We start from the raw sequence: 27,973 nt of genomic DNA on the forward strand, positions 1-27,973 counted from the left end.
TGGTTGAAGTTGCAAGACAGGAAAAGGAGAAGAGAAAAGATGGTAGGAGGAGAAGGGAAAGAGGAAGAAAGTTACAAGTCATCCGCAATAAGGAGTCACATACGGTGTACAAGAAAAGTTTGCAAAAGAAAGAAAAATCCCAAACCCCTTTCTTATTTTGAGATGAAGGGAACACAAACTGGAATAATGTGTGTTGTCTAACTGGGCAGAAGGTATGTTTTTCTAACTTTCTGGATTGCTAAAACATTAAAGATATAACACTTTCACCAGTCAGCAATGAAAAACAATGACAAATAGAACTCATGTCAGCGTTGTGCTCCTCAGGCAAATCAACCTTTAGAAGACGGTGTGAAAGACCTGAGTACAAAATGTTTGACAAGAACAAACGGTTCATCAAAAATACCCATCAGTGGTTCTAGCTCATGATCTCTGAAAACAAAATCTCCGGAGCCTCCTGCGGTCTCTGAGGGGTGGATGCTGCTCCACTCTGTATGCACTCTGCATGCACTGCAACAAGCAGAAGAAAGTCTCTTCGCACTTTTTCACACTGCAGCAAGAGCACCAACAAATTGGCTGAGTCACGCCGGAGGCAATCCTCATTAACCTGTAGTCAAGGCTAACGAGCTACGAAAATGCTTTTGTTATCGATGATAGTTACGGCACAGGTGAGACAGGTATGACACAGTGTTCCTTCTTACAATTAATATTTTAATTTTCCGTATGTTAGGCCTGCAGGGACTTTTTTCAGGTACGTACAAAATCTCACCCCATAGTCATTTCCATAAAATACACCTGGCATTTGTATTAATAATAATGGTTTCATCAAGGCAAATTATAAAGGACAAAGGAACACAACTGTACAATTGGCCTTCTATGTTGCTTACCTAAAAGCTTTGCATAGCAAAATAAGTCAATACATCATCTGCATATTTAAAAACACATTCTAGAGAAAGTCATAATCATTGTATTAGTTGCAATTGAGGACAGTCAAAACATAATCCTTGCTGAAATTACATTTGTGTTTTTCTTTTTTACATTACAATAGGTTATGTGGACAATTTTAATCAGTGTGCATTGTCAAGATTCGGCAGGGAAAATGTGACTGTCTGCTAAGATGTTTCAGGAGAAGGTGGCTAAGAATATCACTTCCTTTATAAGTGAATAAAACAACTTGCAATCTTATAACGTTATTTTCTTCCGTGCTCAATAGTATCAGTTACATTGTCTTAAGTACATACTGTGTTTGCATACACAGTGTTTGCTAGCATATGCAGTCTTCTATTAGTATGTGAGGGATGTTCTCTGGGTGGTAAGGCTACTTGTGGTCATCCATCTATTCCTCCATCCATCATTCGCTGCCATCCACTGCAGGCCTATATCAGCTTGCTGCCCACTGCATTGCCATTTAAAACGCTAATGCAAAAATCATCATTGATTTTTACATGCTGAACGTTCCACCAGGGCCACACTACTCTAAACGATGAGCTAATTAATTTCTCTCCCACAGGAAACTATTTAATGCAAAATTATATTAAAACAGTTGCTGCAGCCAATATTTCCTGGCTTGCCTAAAGCATGTTGCAGTTCAGATTTTCCATCAAACTCCTCTACAGCCCCTTTGAAGTATTTCAAAATGTTCCTTATCTGTTATAAATAGGGCTACACTTTCACCTACACCAGACAGTTCCCCCGTTTTTTTGCATCTCTGTACAGTCCATCGTCTTTGCTCAAACTCAAACTTTTGTAATCAAGGATAGTTTTTTGCCATGTTGGTGAACTCCCTTCCTCAGGGGGCCCTTCTCCAATAAAGTGGAGGTGGTGCTTTTCTGCGCTGGATGGATGGGGATTGATTGAGCTGACTGAAAACCGTCTGCTAAGGCTCAGATAATGCTGAGACCACTTAACATCTGATTGCCCATGGCCACAGAGTGTGGAAAAACTATATATCAGATGGCCATCATGAAGACACACACAGTCATCTGCTGATGTGGCAAAGAGGTGCATGCAGATAAACGTGCAAACACAATCGCGTGTGTGCACACATACAGTATAAGTCAGTCTATCCTTAACACAAATATACACAATTCACACACAAAGCACACACAGCGCATCAACAAAAAGTTTCCTACCAATGAACATCAGTTTTAAGGAAAAATAAATTAGATGGGGCCAACCCCTCACACTTAAGTGTGTAATACAGTACAGCTGAATGGATTGGGCCATCTGCAATGCTATCAATCACTCAGACAAGCAATGACTTTGCCCCGCCTGCGGACAACAATCTCCTCAAAAGTCTTTGGCAAAGCTTATGTGTGTGTAGGTCTGCCATAATGGGCCGACAGCATAATGGGATCTTACTTTAACTTTTATTTTTAAACTTTTGTTCTGGCAATAATTGAAATGGTGCCCTTAGGTATTTACAGTATACATATAAGGAAAGAAGAGGGATTAGCTAGGGTCATATGAATTTGGATACACAATTACTCATATTCTGAGAAGAGAAAACTTCCATGTGGAGTCTAGATAGACATAAATCAGAAAAAAACAAAGTTCCAGATGTTGCCATCACATGTAAGCACACAGTGAATCAATGTGTGTGTTTTGCCTCATTTCCAGGGAGCAGTGCGGTTCGGGTCAGCACGTTGACGCTAGATCAGGCTTGAGTTTCCACAGCAGACAGGCGCCTTACTTGGAAGGCGGTGTTAATGCTGGACACCGATGGCCGCGGTCAGAGTAAATACGTCAGATATTGGTCAGAGCGGCTTAACAGCGCTGGCCGCGACAGCTACCTAACTCTAGTGACATCGTAGTGATTAATTAATCGAAGAGAAAAAAAAACAGACAATAAACAAAAAGCTGCACGCAGAAATGTTTCGCTAAACACAAGACTCTTCACTCTTGCAGAGGATACTACACAAGGTGGTTTATCTCTAATGCCGAAATGATTCAGTCGACCAATCAACGGACTGCAGTGTGAAGCTCCACCCTTTTGGGATAGGTGTACATATGTACACATGGCTCGACTCGCTTTATTTACGACCCTTTCCAACTTGTGACCGTGGAAACGCAAATAAATGTGTGGGCTGATCCGCAAAGAACCGCACTGCACCGCTCAGCAGAAACAAGGCTCTGTGTGTGAACATCATAGTGTTTCACTTTGATAAAGGATTTGTAGTTTTTGGGACCAACATGACTCAGAGTTCATAGATGTTTGGACATGTGAAGGACTAATCAACCACGCAAGAGTCAGCGTGAAATATGTGAAATATTCATGACCCCAAATCTTATAAAAACTGAAAATAAAAGCAAAGCAATGAATACGCGTCTTTCCAGTGGTGTAAAGTGTGAGCTAGAGAGGAGTTCACTGAATAGACTCTATTTTACTCTGTCTATTAATCGTTTGATTAACTCTCTTTGACTCCCATTCTCTCTCAATCTCATTCCCTACCTGTTTCTCTGTCCTCCTTCACTTCACCTCAGTCACACGCACACACGCACACACACACACACACACACACACACACACACACACACACATACATACACAGTATAAATAACTCTAGGCCAGCAAAGGTGGTAAAGGATTCAGTCACAAAGCATTTAGGAGACACAAGCTGCACTTGAATTGCTCTTTTTCTTGGCACTGGACAATCACTGGCTTCATCCAGGAAAACAGCAGTGCATTTATTTCCTTACCATATATAGCATGTAATGTAGACATTGAGATCATTTCTTCATTTCCCAGTTTTCATCTTCAAATGTATCATGTTTTACATCTTTAGATGTATTATCAACTATGGCACTTTTGTCATGAATCTCTTATTTTTATTAGTTTATATTTTTGTGGATTATTAGTATTGTCTATTTATTTTATAATTGTATGCAAATATTTAAAAATTTTAGAAATTTGTATTAAATCTTTCTAAAGATGTCATAAGGATTAGATGAGTAGTAGTGAGGCTGGTTTTGTAATATTTCAAGGGATCAGTAATGAATAGCATATACCCAATATCAAAGGACTCTGATAGACATCAGGACTATATTTGATCAGGCAATCCTTCATCTTTACCTTGAATTTCTTTGAATTTAATGCGCTTTGAAAACTGTGTCTGTTCTGTCTAACACAAATTAGTTTGAGGTGATACACCTCAACCTTCTTTTTGATCATTCTGGTAATATTTTGTGCAAAAATGCTTGTTGTTGCTCTATGCTGACCAGAAATCGCTTCTCTTTTTTATCAACTGATTAGAGGAGTACTCATTAACAGTAAAAGCCCCAAAAATAAGCCCATGAAAATACGATGTATTCTTACTCTACGCAACATGGCTGCCGGACCAATAGTTTGGTTGGGGTGAAGGAGGGATATAAAGTACACCAAGTCAATCGATATCATGTGTGAGTCCTCCATGAAACCAGTGTAATCAAGTAGAAAACCAGCTCTCATGCTTGAGTGAGGTACCCATGTCTTCAGTCCCACAGGTATGTCCTTCAAAAAGCCAAGAAAAACTAAAAGGGCTTCGCCTTCATTGTCAAGGGAAGTTATTCTGTTACGTAAGCAAACAAGACTGACCGAGTCACCGCAATCCCTCACATGGTTGATCAGGAAGAAAGCCGTCAATGAGGGCTGTACAGCCTGGCATGGTTATACACAAAGTGAGGCACATACAGTACACTCTTAATAATGTAAAGTGCCCGCACACGCACACACACACGCGTGTACCCAGACATACTTACTGTCAACCAGCAGTTTTCTTAGCGGCAGTTGCCTTTTTCTTAAGATCTGTAGACAGCAGCTGGAACTTTGTTATATAAGTCGCAAAAATAATGGACTTATTCACAGACAAAGGCATGTATATAAGTATACACAATATACTGTATATATATATATATATATATATATATATATATATAGTCTTGGTTGAAATGTCTACCCTGTTGATACATACACAAAGTCAAAAACTGTGTATTTTATTCCTGCTTCAGTGCTTTAGTATCTGCATTCATGCAGATTATTGCACTTAATAATCAGTTTTTATGCTAAAAAAACTATTTGTTAAGTATTATAGCTGAAATCAACATCATTCCTCTGGGATTGACTGACCTTGCGTCCCTTAAACTTCTTTTTATGCAATTTCAGCAATACAATGAGAATTGTTCTCCTTTGATAATTTGACAAACCCGCCCTGTTTCTATTTTAAAAACATGTCTGCTCTTTCCTTCTCTTCGTGACATGGGGACACAGCATTTAGAAGATGTTTGAATATAAATGAAGTCTCCACTGGCCTGCTGCCACTGCTGTCAAAATGAATTAGAAATGGTACTCATTAAGTTGTTCGTCACAGGTGGGCGCTCGGTCTCAAAAGTGAACCCAAGGTACCATTAATATGACAACGGATACATGTTGGACTAATATGAGTTTAAAAAAGACTGTTCATGTTGAAGCTTTGGATAGTGGGGAAAGTTTTACTGTAAAAAGCATAATGACATGCAAAAGTAATATGTAAATGAATTATGATAAAACAAAAGAAAATTCAAACAGACCAGTGATAATGGTTGTTAACCCTTTTTTTCTTTTTATAATTTTGACAACAGCACTATACTGTTGACGTTCTGACTGGCTGAGAAAGAACGGACAGCGACAGGACAGAAGGAACAAATTGTGAAGCTTTTTAATTTGCTTTGCTGGGGTCTGGTCTCTCTCTAACGTGCTTGTCCTCTCCTGTCCTTTTGCTGCCATCCTTACATTCCATCTCTCTTTCAGTGTCTGTGTCTGTTCTGCCACACAGGCATTACAATGTGACCTCTTGGTAGCCTCCAGGCATTCAGTCCGATAGGAGAGCATCCGGCATGGAGCTTTCAGAGGCACAGGCACCCCGGGCCACTTCAGTAATGGAAGCCTTCACAAACCACAGGGGCTCAGAGGCCAGTGGTTACAACTCATTAAAAAAAGACTTATTTCCCTCTTTGAAGGTAACAGTTTGTGACATGTGAAGCAAAGAATTTAAACAATACTAAAATGGCTGTTATTTCCAAAATAAGAATATATTTTGGGAAATGTTTCAAATATACACACAACATTGTGTGTCCTTGTTTGTCCTTTGTAAAGTATAATATGGCTTTTAAATCAAGCAAGACTGGCCTTCTTAATGTAATGTTCAGCCATTTTTGTATTACATTAGAGTAAGTGCCTTGAGAAAATTCTTTAGAAGTAATGGCAATATTGGCAATATTCCTAAACGATCCCTTCTCTGAGAGGAGAATATCACTTATAGCAATTCATTAAATGTAATGATATTGGCCTCCTTAAGAATACTTGTTTTTCCCTCATAGTAACCCATCTCCCACAACCTAAACACTTTCTAAAGTTAATTAACTAAAACCTCATCAATTCGACTGAGTGCCCACAGCAGAAAAGCCACATTAGTGAATCTTAGTAAAACCATACCTAATCAAGGTATTAGACATACATGCACACACACACACACACACACACACACACACACACACACACACTCAGGGGCCATTTATTTTGCATTGTTTTAAATATAATACGCAAAAGCAGGGCTGTACAGTGCGACAGTTTTGATCGCATTTGCTACTGAAATTGATCACGTGCGATGATGAATACAACTCCAATCGCACTCGTGCTAGTGTTGCCACCCGTCCCGTTTTTCCCAGAATTGTTCTCTTTTTTTCACCAGCTGTGACCCGTTTTTTGGGGAAAATGCCAAAACCTCATTTGATTTCCTTCCTTCGTTCAGTAGTTAAGGCCGTCTCACACGGGCCGAGGAGTTTGTTGCGCCCGCTATTGCATCGGAGAGGCGGGCGGGCAGGGGCGGTCTTAACGATCTCGGGGCCCGTTTCAAGACCCTGTGTGGGGCCCCACACTTTTTTTTTTTTTTTTTTTTTTTTTTTTTTAATAAATAATGCTTGTGCATGCTGCCCGCGAAAATAAAAAAGATTGTGGAAACCAGTTGGTTCATAGACGGATTATGAGATAATGGGCCCAGACTCTTTGTACCGTTTTAAAGTTAAATGCATCAGAGCAGAGGAACATTTTAATCAAATCTTGAGCTGCAGAAGGAACATTATTTTTCTTAAACAGGCACTCTTTACTCTGCAACTGTGAAAACAGTACAGTAGATTGGTCTGCAGACTCATGTTATATGATGGAGGGGCCCATTGCAACATATACAGGGTGGAAAGCTACTTTTCATGAACAGTATAGAATTTACACATAGCAAGCTTATTCCTGTTTGTGTGTGGGGGGCTTAGCTGTCCCTCATGAAGCCCCTTAGACAGAGCTAATAATGCTTTTGTTTTGCACTTGCTTTTCTATTTGTCACCTAGTTGGGGCCATGATGATTTATTTCCTTATATTTAGGCTATTCCTTGTTGGACCCTGTTATTGACATGAGTGACTGAGCTCTTTGACAATGCAACATTTAAAGTTACTATCAGTATTTCTGGCTTAGGCCCCCCCCCCCCCCGAGCCCTTGGGCCCCTGGGCATGGTTGCATGCAATATTATTCTCAAAGTGCACCAGATTGATGAATTTTACTTTAAAAGGTTGCATTTTTTTCTTCCGGGGCCCCCCTACAAGGTCCAGGGTCCCCACCCACCTCAGTCTCCCTATTTAGCCTATACTGTAAAAAGCACTGTAGGTGTGTATGGTTATTATAGGTCATTACACTGGTCAGTCTGAACTGGTAGCCTAATAATGGCCGAGCCCTCCGCCCCAAACATTCAAGTGTCGCTTTTTTTCATAAATCCAAGGTGGCAACCCTAACTAGTGCGACAGCCTGCCAAATTGCAATTGGCAGGTTAGATTATTTTGTCTAAATTGCAATCAGTGCACCCCTATTAATTTTTCTACAATTATTACTGCACACACTAGGAAATAATATTAATTGAGAATCTCAAATGAGACCAAGATGACATGCTCAAAGGTAATTAGAGCGAAATGCAAGGGTTAAGGTTATGCAAGTTTTCGATCATACTTTGTGTGCTACCAAATTTATTTTTGTGCTACTGATTTTTTTTGCTTGCTAGCACCAGTGCTACCACTTTAAAAAATAAGCGTACAGCCCTGCGCAAAAGTATTTTTACGTTTTGGCCATTCGTTTACATGACAACAGAGTTTTAGGGGACTGAAAACGTAAACTTTTGAAATCAGGTTCCAGAGTGAACTATTTTGAAAAAGCAACTCAAGCGTGGCTGTGTAAACTAGCTCAGCCGGTCCCTGTAGAAATCATGACTTCAAGGCTCCTTTACGCACATGCATATAATATTACATTTGCAGTCGAAAAGCCACGCGCAAGTTAGAAGACAACATAAACGAATTAGTGGATTATCGAGCTGTGTTTGTGCTGTTATCTCTGATAAATTTATTACCGCTCCTCCAGCAGAGTGTAGATTTGCTGCATCAATACTGTGATCAGTAGGGATAGATTATTGCACCAGCAGGGCATCTTCTACAAAGTTTTCACTGCCAACTACTGGCCTGGCACGATTTAAGTCCCTTTTTAGGGATCTGTGTTTATGCAGAGCTTAACACTGTTGTCTAAATGAAGATTTTTTTTAGAGACGCATTGTCGCGTAAACATGGTCACAGACACACACACACACACCATCTGACCAAAACCCCTTGCTGAATGGCACACAGCTGACCAACTGCTGACTGTGACATTTTGGATCCATGCCGACAGCCCTCCGACCTTCCACCAACCCCATCTCTCAACACATCCTTTGACTGACAGCACCCCTCGGTCTGTGTCTTAACGCTCCCCGAGTCCACACACACATAATTGCATTCTCATGCCAAAATACATACACAAATCTCTAATAACAAGCATACAGGAAATTAATGGTGCCACGGTGATATACATCTTAATTCAGTAATTTAGCATGTGAGCATATTTTTAAAAAACTGACTTTTTGATTTTACTTAAAGAGGTCTTCCCATTTTCTTCCATCCAAGCAGCATTTGGGCTGACTAACAGTAATTGATCGGCGTGTTTTTCTATTCTTACCACCCCTAATTATATTATCCACCATTTCATCAGGTCACCTTGACATGCTGACATGCCGCTTTCCAGCATTCGGCAGTGCCTGCGGTGTTACGAGTAAAAAGAGTGCTGTGCACAATTTGCAGATACACAAGGATACAGTTTGTACATTGGGTCCAAGCAGATTTACCTATTGCATACTGTATATTCAAAATACCCCCTTTAACCAAATAGATTGCAGTGACTGTATGATTCAACACATCTTGTACTAGACCCTTTCATAATGGGATACTTGGAAGAATGCTCTTGGTGTTTGGTTCAATAATTGCCTTTGAGCAGAATGCACATGAATGGAGAATAACACTGACTGATGTCTTGCTCTGCATAGAAATGTCATGCATAAGTGTGATTACATAATAACTGAGTACAAGGAGGACTCCCTGAAGCAAGTCAAGATATTACTTTATAATGTTGTTGACTTTGGTTAATGTACCTCTTTGCCCGTTATGTAATTTTTTTTCTTTTTTTACAATGGATGTTGCAGGGTTTGGAGCATGGGACATCTCATGGAATGAAGTGTCGATAGACCTTTAAAAAAGCTGGTTTATTCTGAAGTCTTTATTCTGTTCTATTCATGTTTGTGGAAGAACACTAATGTAGAGGTACATGTTCGTGAAATTCCTTTGAACAACACATTCAACCAACCACTAATCTGCCCTTTTAATTCTTTGGGGGGGAGAGAATTCACTGCAAGCCTTTATAAATACCACACGATGTGCCGTGTGACCCACTATCAAAACCGGCCCAACTAGAAAGTTCTTCAACATCATTTTTTTTATGAAGGACTCAAAACCATCTAGAGATGATTGCAGTTCTACAGTTTATTTGTGAACCGTATGCTAATGTTTAAAATGTAGCTGTTGCCACCCCAAGAGCAAAACGGTTTTACCAGATGGCATTTCTGCAATACAAAAATGAATCAATTTGTTTGCTGTGTTACATATTACTGCACTACTCTTTTCCATCTCCCTGGTGCCTAACAAAACAAATGCATTGCTCGTAGAGAACCCATTACACAGCCTGTGATCAAAACATCCATCACACCAAGCAGCAAACAGGTAGTTTTAGGATTTTTCTTTTCTTGAGTGATATTTGGTACATCAACCAACAAACAAATCGATCAGTTAAAGTCCTTGGTTAAAGAGGCAGCGAGACTGAGAGCTGGACACAGCAGCAGTGTCTGTAGCTGCTAGTTGCCATCTGGCCCCTGTCTCTGTCTGTCCCTGATACATATTGAGTGTATCTCTGGCCTTTGAGACAAAGCAGTGCACTGCCAATAAGAGCTCCCCTTACACAGTGGGACATACTGCAGCGCTGGCACAACCGGCTGTCCCACCAGTGCTGGCACATCAATACAAAGACCGTACCACACACTTACCGCCAGAGGGGTATGCTTTTTCAAAATCACTATTCCATAACTTTTGTAGAAGTTGATACGTTTTTTTTTATTTTATTTTTTTCCTGCGGTCCAAGTGCATTAGTAGGCTATACACAAGCAAACACCTGGGGTCGTGCCCGGGAGCAATTGCAGTGACAGCAAGAGGAGAGAAAAAGAAGGTGAAGCAGGTGGCGATGAAAATGGAAAAGGAGGAGGAAGATGAGGTGAATAAAAAAGAGGACAAGACTGGGAACGGAAGATACATAAAGGCTGGGTTTTTTGCACTCTTGCTGGTTCAGTGTGGTGCATATGCTTGCAGGTAATCACTCCCCGTCTCTGACCTTGATCGCTTACCTCAAGACAACCATAACTTACGCCAGCTCCACACATTGAGAGAGACAGAAAGAGAGAGAGAGTGGGCACACTGCGCTGACCCAAGCACATCACTGGAGGGAAATCAACCCCACCCACAAGGGGCTATGCTGCCAAAAGCATTAACTTCCATAACCTTTTTTTTTGTAGAACGCAGTATGCAGTCGAGCAAGAAAGCAAGCACTGGCATTGTTTGTCTGATGAGTTTGTACACTGCACTTCTGTCTATTCCTCTGCCTCTGTGGTTTTGGCTCCGTTTTCCTGAGCCGTGCTGTCGTTTCCTATCCTGTCATCTTTTTACCGTGCTTTTAGTCTTTCCCCTTCACTACCACTGTGGGAGGATTTAGTTTTGTTTCCCTCAAATGAGTAATTAAAAGATAGCTATTGATTCTGCCAATGTAGCTCTTGAAAAGATATGGAATTTAAATGGGAGAATAGAAGTAAGTAGAGGAAGTGGGACAGAAGATTAAGATGTAAACCTGTACCTGTAAATCAAATGGAGGACGAACAAGTCTCACTAAAAATGAATAAATCAATAAATATGCTTGTGATTTTTAAAAAACTGAACAATACGACCATGGCAGTTCATAGACCATCCTCTATGGACAAACATCCCCTACTCTGCATTTCTGCTCGACAGAAAACCCTGGGTGGCTTCCTCTCAAAACGATGCAGAGTGTGAGTGCTTATCAAGAATTAATGACGCCTTTTCAGATGTAAACTTAACATGCCGCACTCATCAGGCATCTCAGAAGTGCGATTACTGGTGCTCAATAAGCACTGGCTTTCAAAATGTGATGAATGAGTTGCCCAAAATTACCTGATGAGTCATCTTAGATTAGCACTCTAGAGTTTGGAGGAGCGTTGAGGGAAAATACTTTCTTCGACCCCCGAAGGCTGTGAGGCAACCGAGAAGCTGCCAAGAAAGGGGAGGGTTGTGTGTGTAAAAGTTGAGCTTGGATCAGTGAGCAAACCACGTTTTGCTTTTAGCAACTTCAAAGGGGTAAGACACTGTGGATGGAGCCTTGAAAGTGTTTCTTCTGAGCACAACGCCTTACTGCCCGTATCCGCAGAATCGACCCAGAGCTTGTTTTTTTTTAATGGGTGCTGGTGCCTCTTTATGTCTGTGCATTCACTTACGTAATGGAATGGATACAATCACCATAAAAATCAAATGGGTGACACGGAGTGCACAACAAAAATCATCCAGGTGGCTGTTATGGCTTATGGTAATAACCAGAGTTAAATGCAAGCCTTTGTGGAGATGACCTGCTGTCAAAATCAGTCAGTGCTATATTTGCTGCAGTCTGCGTTTGAAGTCAAAAAGTAGCCAAACCATACACTCAATTACTTATTTACTAAAGCATGGAGGCTTACCAGAGGTTGACCAGGAAAGGGTGCTCAAGGTTCTTCATGATCTGAAGCTCTTTCAGGACATTTCTCACTTCGTTCCGCTCCACACATTTGAGCTTGTTCATGTACTTCATGGCGTACATCTTCTTTGTATCCTTCTTCTGTACAATGCAGACCTGATGAGATGACAAACGGGAACATTCCTTAGCGCTGTTTTCAAAACGCTCTGAACACTTTTTGTACAATGGATTTGTGTTTCTGCCTTGTACTTCAAAGCTTTCACTCATCCATACAAAACTCACTTTGTTAGTCAGTGTGATATACAACATGATTACATGAAAAAACACAAAAATGTATCCACAAAGTTGTGAGATTTCGTCCAGTGGTAAGTCAGATTGCATGATTGCATTTTTTTTTTAATTCAGACATTCTGTTCAAACATTTAAAACATTTTGTACTTTTGTAAATGTATGCAATACAGTAGCATGTTTACCATCGTTAATCCATGTGTGTCTAAACCGTTATTACTGGAAACACAGGATATGCTAAATTGGAAGAAGCAGAAATGTTGCCTTTCAAACATGGCCGGAAGGGAAACTTCAGGATCTCTTTTTAATCTCTGTGATCAGGAATTTAATCATCTCTTAAGGCGTTACATTTTTTTTACCAGTATGTTTTGCATTTTTGAGACGGGAACCATCGTGCGAGCATTTATTAGATTTGCTTGTGCAGGTCGGTAGGGAATGTAGACTCTTCTTTAAAGTTGCAAGAAAATGCTTTCAAACAGCGCTCAGTGCACTTACATTGCTGTATTAAAAATAACATAACTCTGATGTGACGCAGCAAAAATGCAGAACACAACACCTGGTGCCATCTGGGTAGCTATCATTGTGTGTAGACTAACTATATGTGATTACCCCCTCTTGACAATGTTCCTGAGGATAGACATATTGTATACACAATTCAATATGCGGCAGTGTCAACGCCCTGTATTTATTTGTAGCTGTGCTTGCCTATGCTACACGCGTCAGTAAGCCAGTGATTACTGCTATCTACGAGGGTGATCGGTGGACCAGCTGGCACAGTTAATCAACCAAACCCTGATCGCATCACTCCTTCCATTGAACAGCTTGCCATCTACTCTGATTAGACTGCTTATCTGCCGTTGGACAGAGTACAGACGCTTTGTGGATCTGTGTATACATGTGAATGGGAGAGTACATGTGCTTCACTATATGAGCTCACATGTACTGTCAGCGCTGATGTGAATTGTGCTGCACTATATGGCTTAACAGCAAGAGGAAACATGACCTTTATTATACCCTTGGATTTGTTTATGTCGAGCTGTTGACTCAAGCAAATTAAACCAGTAGGCTTTACAAGACAGTGTATTGTGATATTGGACTGCCATAGAGGTGTGAGGGGGGGTGCATGGTATATAATTTGGTATATATGTTGTGCCTAATGTCCACATATTTACAGGGATATCAAAGGAGGTCATGTAGAGCTGCAGGGATTTAGTTGACTGATGCGCTTATATTTTGCGATGATTTGCTGCTATAGTGTTCAACATGATTGTAAAATCTGTTACTTTATGTTTCGGAGTGTTGGTCGCACAAACAAGCAATCTGTTGACATCACCTTCTAATTTAGGAAATATAGATATAATAGAGACTATTGTCCTCTGTGTTCGTACAAATTTACCCTTTTTAGATTAATAAATGTATGTACATATCATATCAAAGCTGAAAGTAAACTAACACTTGACATTTTTTATTTCCCTCCAGCCTTAACAAAAAGTACATTGACTTACTTTTCCAAAGCTTCCTTTTCCTATTGCTCGCAGGATCTGGAAGTGGTCGAAATTTACTGCGAAAAAGAAGAGCAGAAAATCTGTGTTCATTTACATATTAAATTCAAAAAACAGAATTTTGTTTTCTTCTTTTAATTACAGACATTATCTGTTCTACTTCATGACTGAAACAAGATTAAACAACTTCACAAGATCAACCCATTTGTGCTGTAGTATACAAATAGATTTAAGGCTAAAATACATTACATGTAAATGTTAGCTAAGGACGAAAATAAGCATGATCTGAAAACGTGTTACAGGTAGATACAAACGTCTGTAGAAATCAGTTAATCCTTTTCAAATGAAAAGTAGGTTATTAAATCCATTTGATTGAAAAATGAATATTAAAGTGTCAGTACAGATAGGTTTACTGTCTATTTTTGATTTGAGCTCATGTGAACTATGCAGGCAGTTAAGCTGAAGCAGACGGAGGTCTCCAGGGCAACCAACAGGTCACTGACATTATGTAGTAGCCTTACGTAGCCTTTGGCAAAAAGATGTCTGTTATGATCATTGCATGTTTTTTCACTGAACAAAAGACACAATTATTGCACCTCAACTTCCTCTCAGCCTTTGAATTTATCTCTCCTCTGCACACTTATTGGAGATGACATCATTCTCTCTGTGGCTCAAACACACACTCACACACACATAAACTGAACCACAGCTTAACCATCCATCTATCAGCAACAGTTATCGCCAATTGAAACCGGATGGAACTGTTTGTTTCTTGCTGCCTTGACAACCAGCACAGAATGTTTTCCCTCCCTGCCGTTTTCCCTGAGGATAAAACAGCTGCTGCCCACTCTCTGCACACAGATGCACACACACACACACACACACACACACACACACACACACACACACACATACACACACACACACACACACACACACTCACTGCATTCATAAACATTCACAACCTTTCCCAAAAACTACCCAAGTATATTAGACATAAAGTGCTGACTGAAAACGCCACCTGCTACCCTATGCCCGGCAGGGCATGCACACACGCGCAGGCATACACACACTTATCTTGGCTGCAGTCACTAGATCTATTGGATGTGACAGTTAATGTTATGCTCTGTTAGTCATGTATAACTGGTACTTCCTTCTCACACCCTAACTGGGTTGGAGTGTTTACACAAGCTCCTCTGATAGGAACCATATGAGACCTCCTTTATAATATGCACATAGACACAAATATACACACACACACACACACACACACACATACACTTCTATATCACCAACAGTGGACTAATGTTTTACATGGATCAAGTGGGGACCTTCATTGTTGGTCATATAAAAAAAAATAAACACTCCAACTAACATTAACAGTTTTTTTCTCTCTGCTGTGCTACTTGTAAATTCAGCTTTTATGTTTTTTTCAGACCAAAAATTGTGGTTGTAGATGAGATGACGGAGGTCTGTGATCAAACAAAGAGAAAATGCAGTCATACAAAGAGGGAGAGAGGGAGGCAGACATGATCAAGTGAGCGATATAAAACCATAAATACATGTACAATGGTTTACTGTAATTTATTGAATGATTGACATGTGTAACAGAGCGTGTAACGATTGCAATCTGCACATGATTGGAATTGACACATCGACAGCCTTTTCCACGGATTAAATTAAGTGAGGAAATCATCCTGCTGAGGACCTCATCAGCTAGTCAATTGGAATTTGACTGACACATGCTAATCGGTTTGTATTGAAATAAATCACGCTTTTTCAGTTTGAGTGTCTAGTTGTCTCTCATTTCCTCTGTATGCAGGCTACTGTGTAATGTACAACATGTAAATGCCCTTAGTTTTAGCCCGCAATCCACACTAAAGGCTCACATACTCGAAAAAAGGCAAACAGGTGGTTCTCTTTATACAGCATACATTTTAGGCTAAATATAAACTTCTGCAGAAATGTCCATGCTGGCCCTAGTGGACATGTGCAAACAACAGAATGGCGGGCGTGTGCAAATGACACCATGTAAGTTATACAGATCCCCGAAGATACTTCGACATGCAACTTATAATTGAAGCTGAAGCCAGTGTTCTTGACACGCGGAAATGGTTTGATCAGTGGATAAACCAAAATTAGCCAGGCGGGGTTTTGTGCGGCAGTAAAGAATCTGACTCATAACAACATACAGTGTTCATCTTAACAAAGGAACATGTCAGCCACTGCGACAGTGTTCCTGATTGATTTGTTTCTTTGTTACAAAAGTCGACGCTCATGAAGTAGTGAGGTACTTGAAGTCTGTAAATGAAGGGCAAATAAACAAACTATATCAAAACACAGTATACACAGTAGGTTATTACTAATTAACGCATGAGGGAACTAAACCTAGCTTAACCAATTGCAACTCTGTTAAGTAATCAAGCTTTGTCTCTCACCCCAAACCAGAATCTGGCTGTGCAGTTTTGTTGGAAAAAGAGCACGAACACACACACACATTAATACACACACATACAGTCGTTATCACCTCTTATACAGAAGCCTGTAAATCACTTAAGGGCCCACCAGCATGGAGACATCAACCCCCCTGCTGTTGCTGAGACAACTGAAACAGAACCCATGGGTCCATGTGACACAGCAATGTGAATAAAGCATGATCAGCTGTAAACAGGGCCTGTCCATTAGCCCCCAGTCCCCTGGCTACACAAAGTGGAACACATATGTAAGGATCACATGGGGTACACACATCATTCCCAGTCGAGATAAACGTGTCTAGACAGAGCTCACCTTCATGCACACACCTCTTTGTTAGTCAACTAATGTGGGTTGAATACCTCGTGTCTGCAATGATTCAAGCAAGGACAACTTTTATTCTGCATATAAATTCTGAATATTATTTTTTAATTAGTTTAAACCATTTATCACGCTACATTATTTGAAAAAAAATTCTGATTTTGATATTAGATATCTAAGTCTGTCTTATTCTTTGCTTGTTTTTTTTTTAATTAACAGAAATTGATAAAAAAAATTCACAAATTAGCATCCCAATCTTAGTCTCATTTGTGTTTAAGAGAAATATATATATAGTATAGGGGAGAACGGGGGAATCTGAGGCATCGGGTAATGTGAGCCACCCCCTGTATCTAGGCAACGGAAAACATTTGTGGTCATGTGAGATATATGTTTTCAAGCCCCTCTCATTTCCCCTTGGCCCTGAAAGAGAGGACCTCATGGTGCTGTGGTAAGCATGTTTTTTCACCAAAATAGGTATTTTGCATGTAAAAGTAAATTTTCTTGCTGTCAACTTAATCAACTGTTGTGCCAAAGCAAAAGTATTCACGTAGAAAAACTTCTATCATACGTGTTGATGAACTACCAACATATGAAAACCATGTGATGATATTAGCTAAAGATTAGCCTGAAATGCTGAGAGTTAGTTTTTTCTCAAATTGTGGTGGTGGGGGAAAGTGAGCCAAATGCTGTGGGGGAAAGTGAGACACTGTCTCACTTTCCCCCACCATGAGGCACAAGTTAAGTTTAGTCTTAAACGCATTTTAATGTAATCTTACATAACATATGTTTTATTTTAATGTCATACACATTGTAGAAAAGCCATCATGCCATGGAAATACACCAGGAAGACGAACTGGGGCAACCACACGGAAAGAGCACCTTCTCATCATTCCCTGTAACCTTCAGGGCTGGAATGTAGAGTAGGCCTAGTTGTAGAGTATGACAGGCTGATGTTATAATCCAGTTGGGTCTTCTCCTGTGTTCTGAGTCCCAGGCTGTTCTTGCTGGTTCTGATTTTCCTATGCTTTGACCCCCAGACACAAGCTGGCTCTAAGGGTCCTGTGTTCTGACCCCCAGACTGTGTTCTAATCTAACTGGTTCTATCTTTCATTTGAATCTTATTAAAACCTTTTGAATTATAATATGTTGTATTTGATTTTGTTCAGAGTTACTTTCAAGTGTTTAGAAAATTTGCTTTGCTTAATTGACCAAACCCCATCATTATTTTACTAGTCCGACATTAGTTCTGGAATGTGTGGCTAGCTTTCAGGATTCTAACTGTTACAATATGTGTTGTTATGGTAGTTTCAGAGTGGAAAAGGTAAGCGGATCAGTTTAACCCCAGCTGGTTCACTTTACCCCCTTGATTGTTCTGGTCCGTCTCAGTTTACCCCACAGCTGGGGTAAAGTGAGCCACATGACAACTTTTTTTAAAAACAATCATATTTTCACTGCCCTTTGTCTTGAAAAAATTCTGCTAATGCCCATTTCTAGGAAACATCCTGAATTAATGGGAAATGTATAAATGTGAGTGATAGATCATTTTAGCTCGCTTAGAGGGGAGCAAATGTAAAAAGTGGCTCAGATTACCCCGTTCTCCCCTATATACATATACTGTATATATTTGCAAATGTGTATACTGTATATATTTGCAAATCTGGCTGATGGTGGTGCATGCATTGCAACCACATTCTGGACTGGAAATAGGTTCTAAAGGACAAGTACAACAATTTTCCTTCCATCCGTCACTCCATTGTATGCAGCGTATCTGGCATTGGGTTATGGTGGCAGCTGGCTAAGCAAGGTAATTAAGATATCCCTCTCCCTAGCAACGTTTACCAAGCCTCTTGTGGCGATCCCGAGTAGTTCCCAAGACAGACTGGATACACACTTACTCTAGAGTATCTACCCTGTGGTTTCCTACCAGTTAGAAAGTGCATGAAAAAAACACAATGGATTGCGCCCAGAGGCATCCTGCTCCGAAGATCAAACTCTTCAACTGACTCCTTTAGACGGGGAGAAGCAGCAGCTCAACTTCGAGCTCCCTCCAGTTGTCAGAGCTCATTACCTCTAGTAAAAATGTGTTCCACCAAATGTATTCATAACTATCAGTTTTTTTAAAAGCTGCACTGGAACTTTGACTAAAAAGTTAGATCGGTGAACCTAAAAGCAAGTTTACATCCATTAATAATATATTTTCTGAAATGCGCAGTTACAGTAACTGTTGAATTAGCACACACAAGTTCAACATCTATGGCAAATATTTTCTTGAAGCAACCTTTAAGCGTACTATGTGTAAAGTGACAACTCAATGTGCATCTTTATTTGGTACTCAGAAGGGTGAGTGCATGATGTATACTATACCGTCTGGATGCTTCGCCCTCAAAAGGAGGATCCTACCTTGAGCCCGACGAAAGTTTCATCAGCGAGGGGATTACTTTGTGTCCAGTTTACTAATTTAAAACCAAAGTTCTCCTTGTTTATCATTCTGCCCGTGAAATCACCCACTCTTTTTCTGAGAGAAAAGTCAGAAAGGTGCGCTCTGTTGCATACATTCTGAGATCAAAAGAAACTCTGATATGAATGACATTTCGGAAACACCACGCCAGATGACTAAGCAGCAAGGTTAACCATGAATATTGATTTTCTCTTTGATCGAGGTTGCCTTTCCGTAAAAAAGAGAATGCCACAGATATAGATTTCTCTAGTTTGCGAGGCAGTAATTTGACACAGTCAGGGGCGATAAAAAAGGGTTTGTTACACAATAATGGAAATCTTATCTCGGCAAACAACCAACAAATAAAAGAAAATGTGAGTGGTTTATAACTTTATAAAAAAGGAACAAATGTATGAGGTCATCTAGGATACAAGATTAACAGGAAAAGCTGTTTGTTCTACCTGATGAAAAGACACGGGGAAGCCACTTCACTTCTTTTTTTTCTTCTCTTTTTATATTTTTGGGGCATTTTTTATGCTTTATTGATAGTGCAGAGAGACAGAGGTGAAATGGGGCAGAGAGGGGAGTGACATGCAGAGAACGACTGCGGGCGGGAATCTAACCCGGGTCTGCTGCTGGTCCTGGCCCGGGGGGGGGAAGCCCTACCAACTGAGCTAATGAGCCACTTCACTTCTGACTAAATCACTGATTCATGTAACGTTGACTTATTTGAAATCCTTGGGGTGCAGCCAGAGTGGAAGTCATTTCAGCGACCAACTCAGATCAATACATTCACATTGTGTTATCTTCGCATGACACAAAGAGAAAGGGACATATATTCAAACCACGAGCTATGCCAATCAAACTAATAACTCCCTTTTGAAGTTGACCTTGATGGAGATGGGAGATTAAAAAAATAAATAAAGATAATACCCTGGCAAGATCCATGCAGTTTTTAAAAATCATAATAAAGACGTTACCAACAAAGCCAACATTACAGGGAGAAAACGTCCGGAGGTGCTTTTGAATATCTTTTAATAACAATGTTATGTGTCTTTGTGTAAATGTACAATGCTGTGAAGGCCATATTTAAGACAAAGTAAAACTGCAGCTAGTTAGAGGGGTATTTGTTTTCTCCGCTTCTGAGGCAGATCTAGCATTACATGAATCTTACCATTCATCCTTTCATTTTAGTAGGAAAAAAGGAATAACTTGATTAGGTTGCTGAAAACATCCCAATCACACAAGGATAATGTATTGAATCCCACACACTTCACTACAAACTTGTTGTTTTCCCCATGCACCTTCCCTGTTTAACTTCACTGGATTTGTGCCACAGAAAGTAGCGAGAAAGACAAAACGTCGAATGAGAATGATGGATGTTTTATTACTCACCTTCGTTCGTGTCATCCGTGACCGGAGCCTTGCTGGACTGTCCGAGCCCCATGGCTTGTTCCTCTGACAGATTCTCCTGTTCTGCTCCTCACAGCTCAACTCAGCATCAAACGGCCACTCTCCCTTTGAGACGCACTCATAGCCTGGTCAACAAACCCCCCCACCCCCTCTCCCTCTCTCACACACACACACACTTGCACTGTTTAACCCCTACACACACACACCTACGCAGCAGCAGGCTTGGATTTGCTGACTTGAACGGGTCCGGTCTGCCTCTTAATTCTCCACCTTGACACGGCCACACATCAATGGACACACGCACACACACGCTGGAGCTGGGCTTTGGGGAACACTAAAGGCACTGAAGCGCTGACACACACACAAACACACACCGTCAGCCGGCACCACTCTAGTGTAAGTTTCCTATCTGTCTTTCCGTGCTGTTTAGATGAACACAGGCAGACGGATGGCTATTGCCAGCCAGGAGGAGGAGGGTGGGTGATGTGTTAGTGCCTGTGACCCTCTGTTTACTGAGAGTCTAACCTGTGAGGAGAGCCACGAAAACATGACACCATAAGGAAAGTAAGGGAGGGAGGGAGGGAGAGAGGGGGAGAAAAAAAAGTAGATCAGCTCCTTTACAGAATCTAAAGATCAATGGAACAATCGACAAAGGTTTTTTTTAAATGATAGGATATTGACATTTTAAAGGTGCACTATGCAGTTTCAAGGGAGGGGGATGTTTTGTAATATTTAGAGAGCCCTGCAGTTAGCTTACAAAACATATTTTCTCTGCATGTAATTCTTAGTTTTGAATCATTCTATAATCAATCAATCAAAACCAAATGATTTGGACGCTCCTTAAACTGTGAAATGTAAACAAAACTGTGGGCCCTGCGGCTGTAAACAACAGCAGCGAGACAGTAACTTCAATGGTAGCGTTCTAACTTCAAACAGTGTTCCAGGGATCACATTTCTCTTCAAGGAAAGTTTGTTCATGCAGTTATGAGAATATACCTTATATAATGTCCACTTCTCTGACACACCCAAAGTTACATAGTGCACCTTTAAGATAACAGAAAGCATAGCTCGCAAACTTAAATGACTTCAATAGTGGCAGGATATTGACGTTAAGGACTGCCTTGGTAATCAACTTGATTAGTGAACAGGCGTATGGGATGACTTCATTACTTTCTTTACATAAGCAGGTCTCCTTTGCGCTTCCTTTCCTCCTTCATTCCCTCCTTCTTCCCATTGTCCGTCCTCTATCAATTATTTAATTTTTATGTTTTAATCAGAAACTCATCCCAGCGGAGCACCGTCCCCAGTGCATTTGTGATGAATGGCATGGGCGGCTTTCCCATTAAGAGCACAACATTGGAGGCTTTTGATTTATAGTTTGCTGGTGTTGTGTACTGTAAATGAAATCCCTTGGGCTGCCCTATTCAGAACAGGAGGTGTCATGATTTTACTACCATTTGATACATGAGTAAAAAAAATAAAAAATGAAATGAATGCTGCTGTCTCATAAAACAAGCAAGCCATGATATGAAATTGTTAAATACATTAGAAATTTGTATTGCAGCATGATTTGTTTTGGTACATCATAGGAGTTTTACATTAGGCTATCATATTTCTGTAACAGCCTGGGGTTGGTGTGTCAGAAAGTAAGTTGATATAAATGTATTACTAGCAATATAATCTCCTGTGATGCTACACTATTCATATCACATAGCCTACCATAGCACATATTTACCATGTGGTTTACCTTGGTAACTCCGTTAAAATATTGAATGACAACTTGTCCCTTAACAGTATCTTTAATGAGCGAATGAACGACTGAACTGAGTTGTGCATTGAGATGCATTTAAGGGTTAAATTAGCAAACTTCAAGTCATCGAGGCAACATTCAATCCGCTGGGGAAAACCCTTTCGTGAATGCCATTCGCATACTGCGTGCTAGGGTCAGCGCAGCACATCTGAATAGCCCTCTTGGGTTCAATAAAATATTCAAAACCTAGTGCGGGAAGCCGCAGTGCTGAGGACATTGGGCTCAGAGCCCTTATGTGATTATATGAGAGACACATGCTCTGAATAGGAAATATCCCCCTGCAAACCATGACAGGGCATAGATCTGCTGTGGGCACGCACCTACCTCTGAGCGCCGCGTGCCAGTTGAGCGTGGGACCATGTCCAATTCCAGCACCGCGTTTTGCTGCAGAGACGTGAAGCAACAGTGCACCTCAAAGCATCACTTGTCCGGTGTGCGGACAACGACGCGCCGGGACACTTGCCACCAAAACGGCACCGCACAGCGAGACGTGACTTGCAGGATGCACCAACGGAGTGCAATGCGAAATCCGAGGACAGCAGCAGGACAGAGGACACGGACAGGGAGCAGTGCTGCTGGGTTTTGTTTTAGAGGAGGGAGGGAAACCGCACTGATCAGCGACTGACCTCCTCATCGCAGCCGCTTGTGTTTGTGTGTGTGTGTATGGGCTGCTGGCCACCACCGTGCGTCTGGAGGGGCGCGTTTAGATAGGCATGGTAAGGCTGATCTGCTGTAGCAGTGAGGCTGAGGTTTGTTAACCATGTCGTCAACATTCACTCATAACATAACATTTGAATCCCCCGAAGCAAATAGATTATAGTTTACCTACTTATCATTGCTGGATTATTATATTGTAGAAATATAACAGAGAGACTTCACTTCACTGTAAAGTTAGCATTGCAGAATAAAGATACAGTTTATCCCTGGTGGTGTTTTTTAATTTGGATTATAGTATTAAGAGATGATTATCTTCATATCAACAGCCCGCAGTGTCCAATCTCATTGGTTGCCTGTTCGCACTGAACAAAATGACCCAATGTTGATATTTTCCTATCAAGTACATCACTTGCATTTCCTCATACATTTCCATTACTTTATTTGTATCTGCAGGGAACATTCTTTTTATTTTGGCAAGTTGACGCCATAGATTCAGCAGGGGTCATGGTCAGCTTTAGAACAGCGCCCTCTAGAGTTGATACTGCTTTGCTACCTTGCTTTAAGGCACTTCTGCAGTCTTCTGCACACCAGTCTGTCGACAATGCTGTGTCAGCCTGGTGGCCCAGCCCTGTCGAGGCGCAGTCTCTTAACAGTCCATCTGAGCCTGCTGTCTCAAAATAGTCGTTACATTTATATGGAAATCGTCATCATGCAGGGGGGAATAATGTAGGCCTACACTAATGTCTCTGTGGTGTTCTATTGGAAGTCTTCTCTCACCTTATTGTGCTTTATGATATTTCCTTTTCAATCTCCTTATATGTTCATGTGAAATAATACTTTAATACTTTTACATATTAAAATTATATAGGTCTTAGGATTCTGTTATTCAGTCTATAACCAAAGATATACACCTCTGGATTATATAAAGTAGTTCACAACTGAAATAATATGGGCTATTACACCTGAAATATAAGATTAAGCACACACATGACCATATATTTTAAGCCCAAATTTGACTAAAATGTCTGAAGAAGTGAATGACTTGTGTTCTTGTAACTTACCTGGAGGATCAAGGGTGTGCTGGACAGGGCATAGTTATATTTGTATATGTCCTACTAGCATGTGTAAAAAGGGACTATTTAATTGTTCCCTAGAAATGTAAAATTACATCCAGTGTAAGTGTGTTAACTCTTAAACGAGCGTTATATGCAAGGACTATCCTGAAATTTAAAATAATGTGTGATTTCTACATTAGCATTTTGTTCCCCCTCATAGGCACATGAATGTTGTAGTCTCTCAACATATTGTCAACCTCTATGGCCATTAACTTCTCACTGTATAACCATCTGTCCATTATAGGGGACACACTGTCATCCGTGTCCCCCGTTAATTGAGCAGGCCAAGGTCGAGACGAGAGGAGAGAGTGGCTGAGTGGTGTGAGTGGTGGGGACTCTGGGGCCAGAGATATGCTTACGGCGCACACGGAACATTTTCTTCCTCCTTATGCCTCTCCATCAAGTGCGGGGCCATCCATCTTCATACAGACAGACCTCTGAATCTCAACACGCACAATGAGAGGTGACGAGCATCACTCACATGCAGGTCAATGCCCTATCGGGGGGAGGGAGGGGGGGGGGGGTCGGCAGCATGGGGAAACACGCTGCTCTTTTAGATGAGATGACTGATGACTCTATGTCATATCACGCACCGGACATAGACCAAGCAAAGCCACTTGATGTCCACACGACCTCGGCATGTGGTGGTGTCCCAGTTTTGTGATTGAGGACATTTTTTTGGTCTGTAAAGAGAGGTCCTTGTTATGAAAGATTCATATTTGTCGTTGCGTAATCAAGGAATGCAAACTATTTGCAGAACTTCCACAATGAAGCTCAAGGACGCTTGACCTTTAGGAAGATAGAAGGAGTTTCCACCTGTGAAATTAGCCCCATCTAGTGGATTACCTCAGGCTGGATTCTTCCAGGCAGGTCAGTTTTATTTATGTAGCACATTTTACTACAAAAAACCCAATGTGCTTTAGATTACAAAAAGCAACAAATAGAGATTGTTTTTCTGATATGGTTAGTTTTGCATTATGGATTCTTTGATTGTTTTCTTCTTTAAGAATTTTCAATGTAAGTACTCTTGTATTTAGACAACACACATTTTTCATTAAAAAAAACATGCTTCCTAAGCTGCGACAAATTATCCATTTATTGTCTTATCAATATTTTAAAAGTTTTGATAAGAAAAAGCTCAGCCCACTGTCCTCTCTATACCCTGTCTGCTCTGATTCTGTCATACAGATAATTGCTGTCTGATGTGACACAATGGGTTGTCGCCTATCATTCCTCTTGCGGGTGCATAATCATTTTGGAGTAAACAAAGGGTGTGTTAGAATCCATCCACATGCATACGTGGCTGCATGTGTGTATCGCCACACACACAAACATAGGTTCTGTCAGTGTCTCCTGCACTGTCAGTGGGTCATGGCAACCTTTAACCACTTGTTGCTTGTTTGGTCTTTGTTGCCGCTGGTACTGGGCTACCCCTTCATCCCACCAACATGCTACACCAAGGTACTGAGCATGGCACAGGAGGTCACCCAGTGGGCTGCATATTTAAAGTGGGACCCTCAAACGGTAAGTGTGTTGTCATATAGATTTGTACTCTACATGGACAAGGTAGAGGTTGAGCTTATCTTAAATAGTCCTATGTGTTATTTTAACGTGTTCAATTTCAAATGCTTATTTTTGAATTAAAACACCATCTAATCGAAATATAGCAGCAAAATTGTGAACACATTTTTTTCGATGGGTTAATTAGTAATGTGATATATATATATATCGCTATACAAATAATATTAGATTATCCTGCCAATGTGGAATTTTGAAATGTCATGGTTAAAATATATATTTTTGTGATCCAGACTTACTGCATGGCACACATGCCACAACTCCACCTTGATGTCCATGTAAGTATGCCTTCAAATTCCCCATCATTATATCCTATTTATTGTGAATTATAATTTTACCTGGTTTCATTTGTCACTTTAGATCATTTGCATATGACAAATGACATATTCTAACAATAGTTGACGTTTTTGATAACGTTCATACAGTACTTAAAAACTTCAGTCAAACGAAAATCTATTTTTAGTCGATTATTTATCCAAAAATGTGCTACGCTAACCTCTGTGGTATTTTGACTGAACGCCTCGGCTGTAAATCAAGCACAGGGTAACACTCAATTGCTATACTCACGCCCGTAGAATGCCTGTGTGATGTACAAAATGAGGGACTACATCTCCCTGGTGGAAGGCCTGCGCCAGCGCCGCTGTGCGTACACCAGAGAAGTCAAGAAGATGGGTGACACCCTGAGGCAGCTCTTCATCTTCATGTCAGAGAAATGTCACGGGGTAAGACAAGACAAACACTCTGAATAAGTTAAACACAATGAGATCGAATTAGTAGCATAAATATGTATCTATGTACTTGAGTCATGAAGCGATTAAGTGGAATGAAATCTTTGTATTTTGTCACTGGGACTTTAGAGGTTCTGATGCATTATCCTGTTTGTCTATGGGGAACTATACCAATGTATGAGAACACTAGAGATTAATTCACTAAATACCTTAAATGAGTTTACAGAGGAAAGGTTTTTGGTATGCTACCTTTACTGTTCATATAGGCTACAATATGCTTTTGGAAAGAGTGACTCCATAAGAAAAGTGGGAAAACACACACCAGTCCCATGTGAGGTGCTGGCACTGGCAGTAAGATCCGAATTTAGGAAAAAGTACAGCACACTCAGATGTGCACATACCCTGAGGAAGACAATGTGTAAACACATTGGTGATTAAAAGAAAAAAAATTATACATGAAAGAACAGTCCATTAAATCAAATTTTAAAGTTTCCTATAACACTTTAGTACTTTATGTCCACTGTGCCAGAGTCTGAGCCACTGCAGGCCAACATATTAACACTAAGGAGATGCATTCAAACCGACTGCTGGTTAAGGGGTCACTCAGTAGGCCATTTTATGGGATTAAACAGGATTTACGATGCAGATTATGAGAAATGTTCAGTGCTCTATCCGTGGCTGTTTGATCCCGTTCACCTGAACTGTGAAGTCGGGCACATCTGGGTCTGCAGCTGCTTTCAACATACTGTCATGTTCTGTCGCTGCAGACAAGGCTACGCTAAATACAAGGGTTAGAGAACATTCACTTTCATTACAGTCATTTCAGTAAGCTTCCATAACAGAGAAAGGCTGAGCTCGTATTAATGGAAACTTATGAGCTGGAAATACTGTAAATGTAGTACAGAGATGCCATATTGGGGATTTCATGATGAGCATTTTTATTTAGACATGTAGTTTCAACAGATATAACAATGCATTTCATGGGAAGGCAAGGGGGAATTGAGCTACGTTCAAAACAGCAATTACAAATCCTGACTAAAGATTTAATTCAATCCAACACGTCTAGTTCTCTTTTCTTTTATTCCCCACAGGACTTGGTGTTCACCAGCTATGACTGTGCTGCACTGGAGCGCTAAGACCCCGGATCCTGAAATGAAGACATTATTCTGCTCAAGGAGAGATGAGGGATGACAATACAATGCTATGTAGAGCAAGGATTGAACGACACAAGCGCTAGATATATTGTAACTGTGGTTATGTAACAAAAAAAATGTAGCCTTATTTAATCATCTGTTTTCTGACTACAGTGGGGTTTGTTGCCACTAATTGTCACATCTTTCCTGAGAAAACCTTCATCTCATAATATAAACGTCATTAAAATGCCAATTGTTTTTCTTATTTACCATGATGATAGGATCAAAATGTAATCCATCTCTCTCTCTCTCTCTGCCATTAATGTCA

The 27,973-nt window shown here is 40.5% G+C and overlaps 2 protein-coding genes across 2 annotated transcripts in view; one reads left to right on the forward strand and one right to left on the reverse strand.

Annotated features, from left to right (window-relative positions):
- stk32a (serine/threonine kinase 32A) overlaps window positions 1–20,694 on the reverse strand; it is a gene marked incomplete at its 3' end in the record, with an annotated part of 56,132 nt that extends 35,438 nt beyond the window's left edge. The window contains exons 1-3 of the mRNA XM_080041246.1: window positions 20,607–20,694; window positions 13,985–14,040; window positions 12,196–12,347 (exon numbers count right to left, since the gene is read on the reverse strand). Of these exons, the coding sequence (XP_079897372.1) occupies window positions 12,196–12,347; window positions 13,985–14,040; window positions 20,607–20,658 (260 nt within the window). The 5' untranslated portion in view covers window positions 20,659–20,694. The remainder of the gene's footprint in view (window positions 1–12,195; window positions 12,348–13,984; window positions 14,041–20,606) is intronic.
- A 4,883-nt stretch (window positions 20,695–25,577) lies between these two features.
- Window positions 25,578–27,648, forward strand: cytl1 (cytokine like 1; the record flags this gene model as incomplete). The annotated part of the gene is made up of 4 exons (XM_080041533.1): window positions 25,578–25,730; window positions 26,018–26,062; window positions 26,360–26,506; window positions 27,604–27,648. The coding sequence occupies 4 exons, from the start codon at window positions 25,578–25,580 to the stop codon at window positions 27,646–27,648; spliced, it is 390 nt and encodes a 129-aa protein (XP_079897659.1).
- Window positions 27,649–27,973: the final 325 nt, after the last annotated feature.

The sequence above is a fragment of the Ammodytes marinus genome (genome assembly GCF_949987685.1).
Source record: "Ammodytes marinus genome assembly, chromosome: 14".
NCBI classification, from domain to species: domain Eukaryota; kingdom Metazoa; phylum Chordata; class Actinopteri; order Uranoscopiformes; family Ammodytidae; genus Ammodytes; species Ammodytes marinus.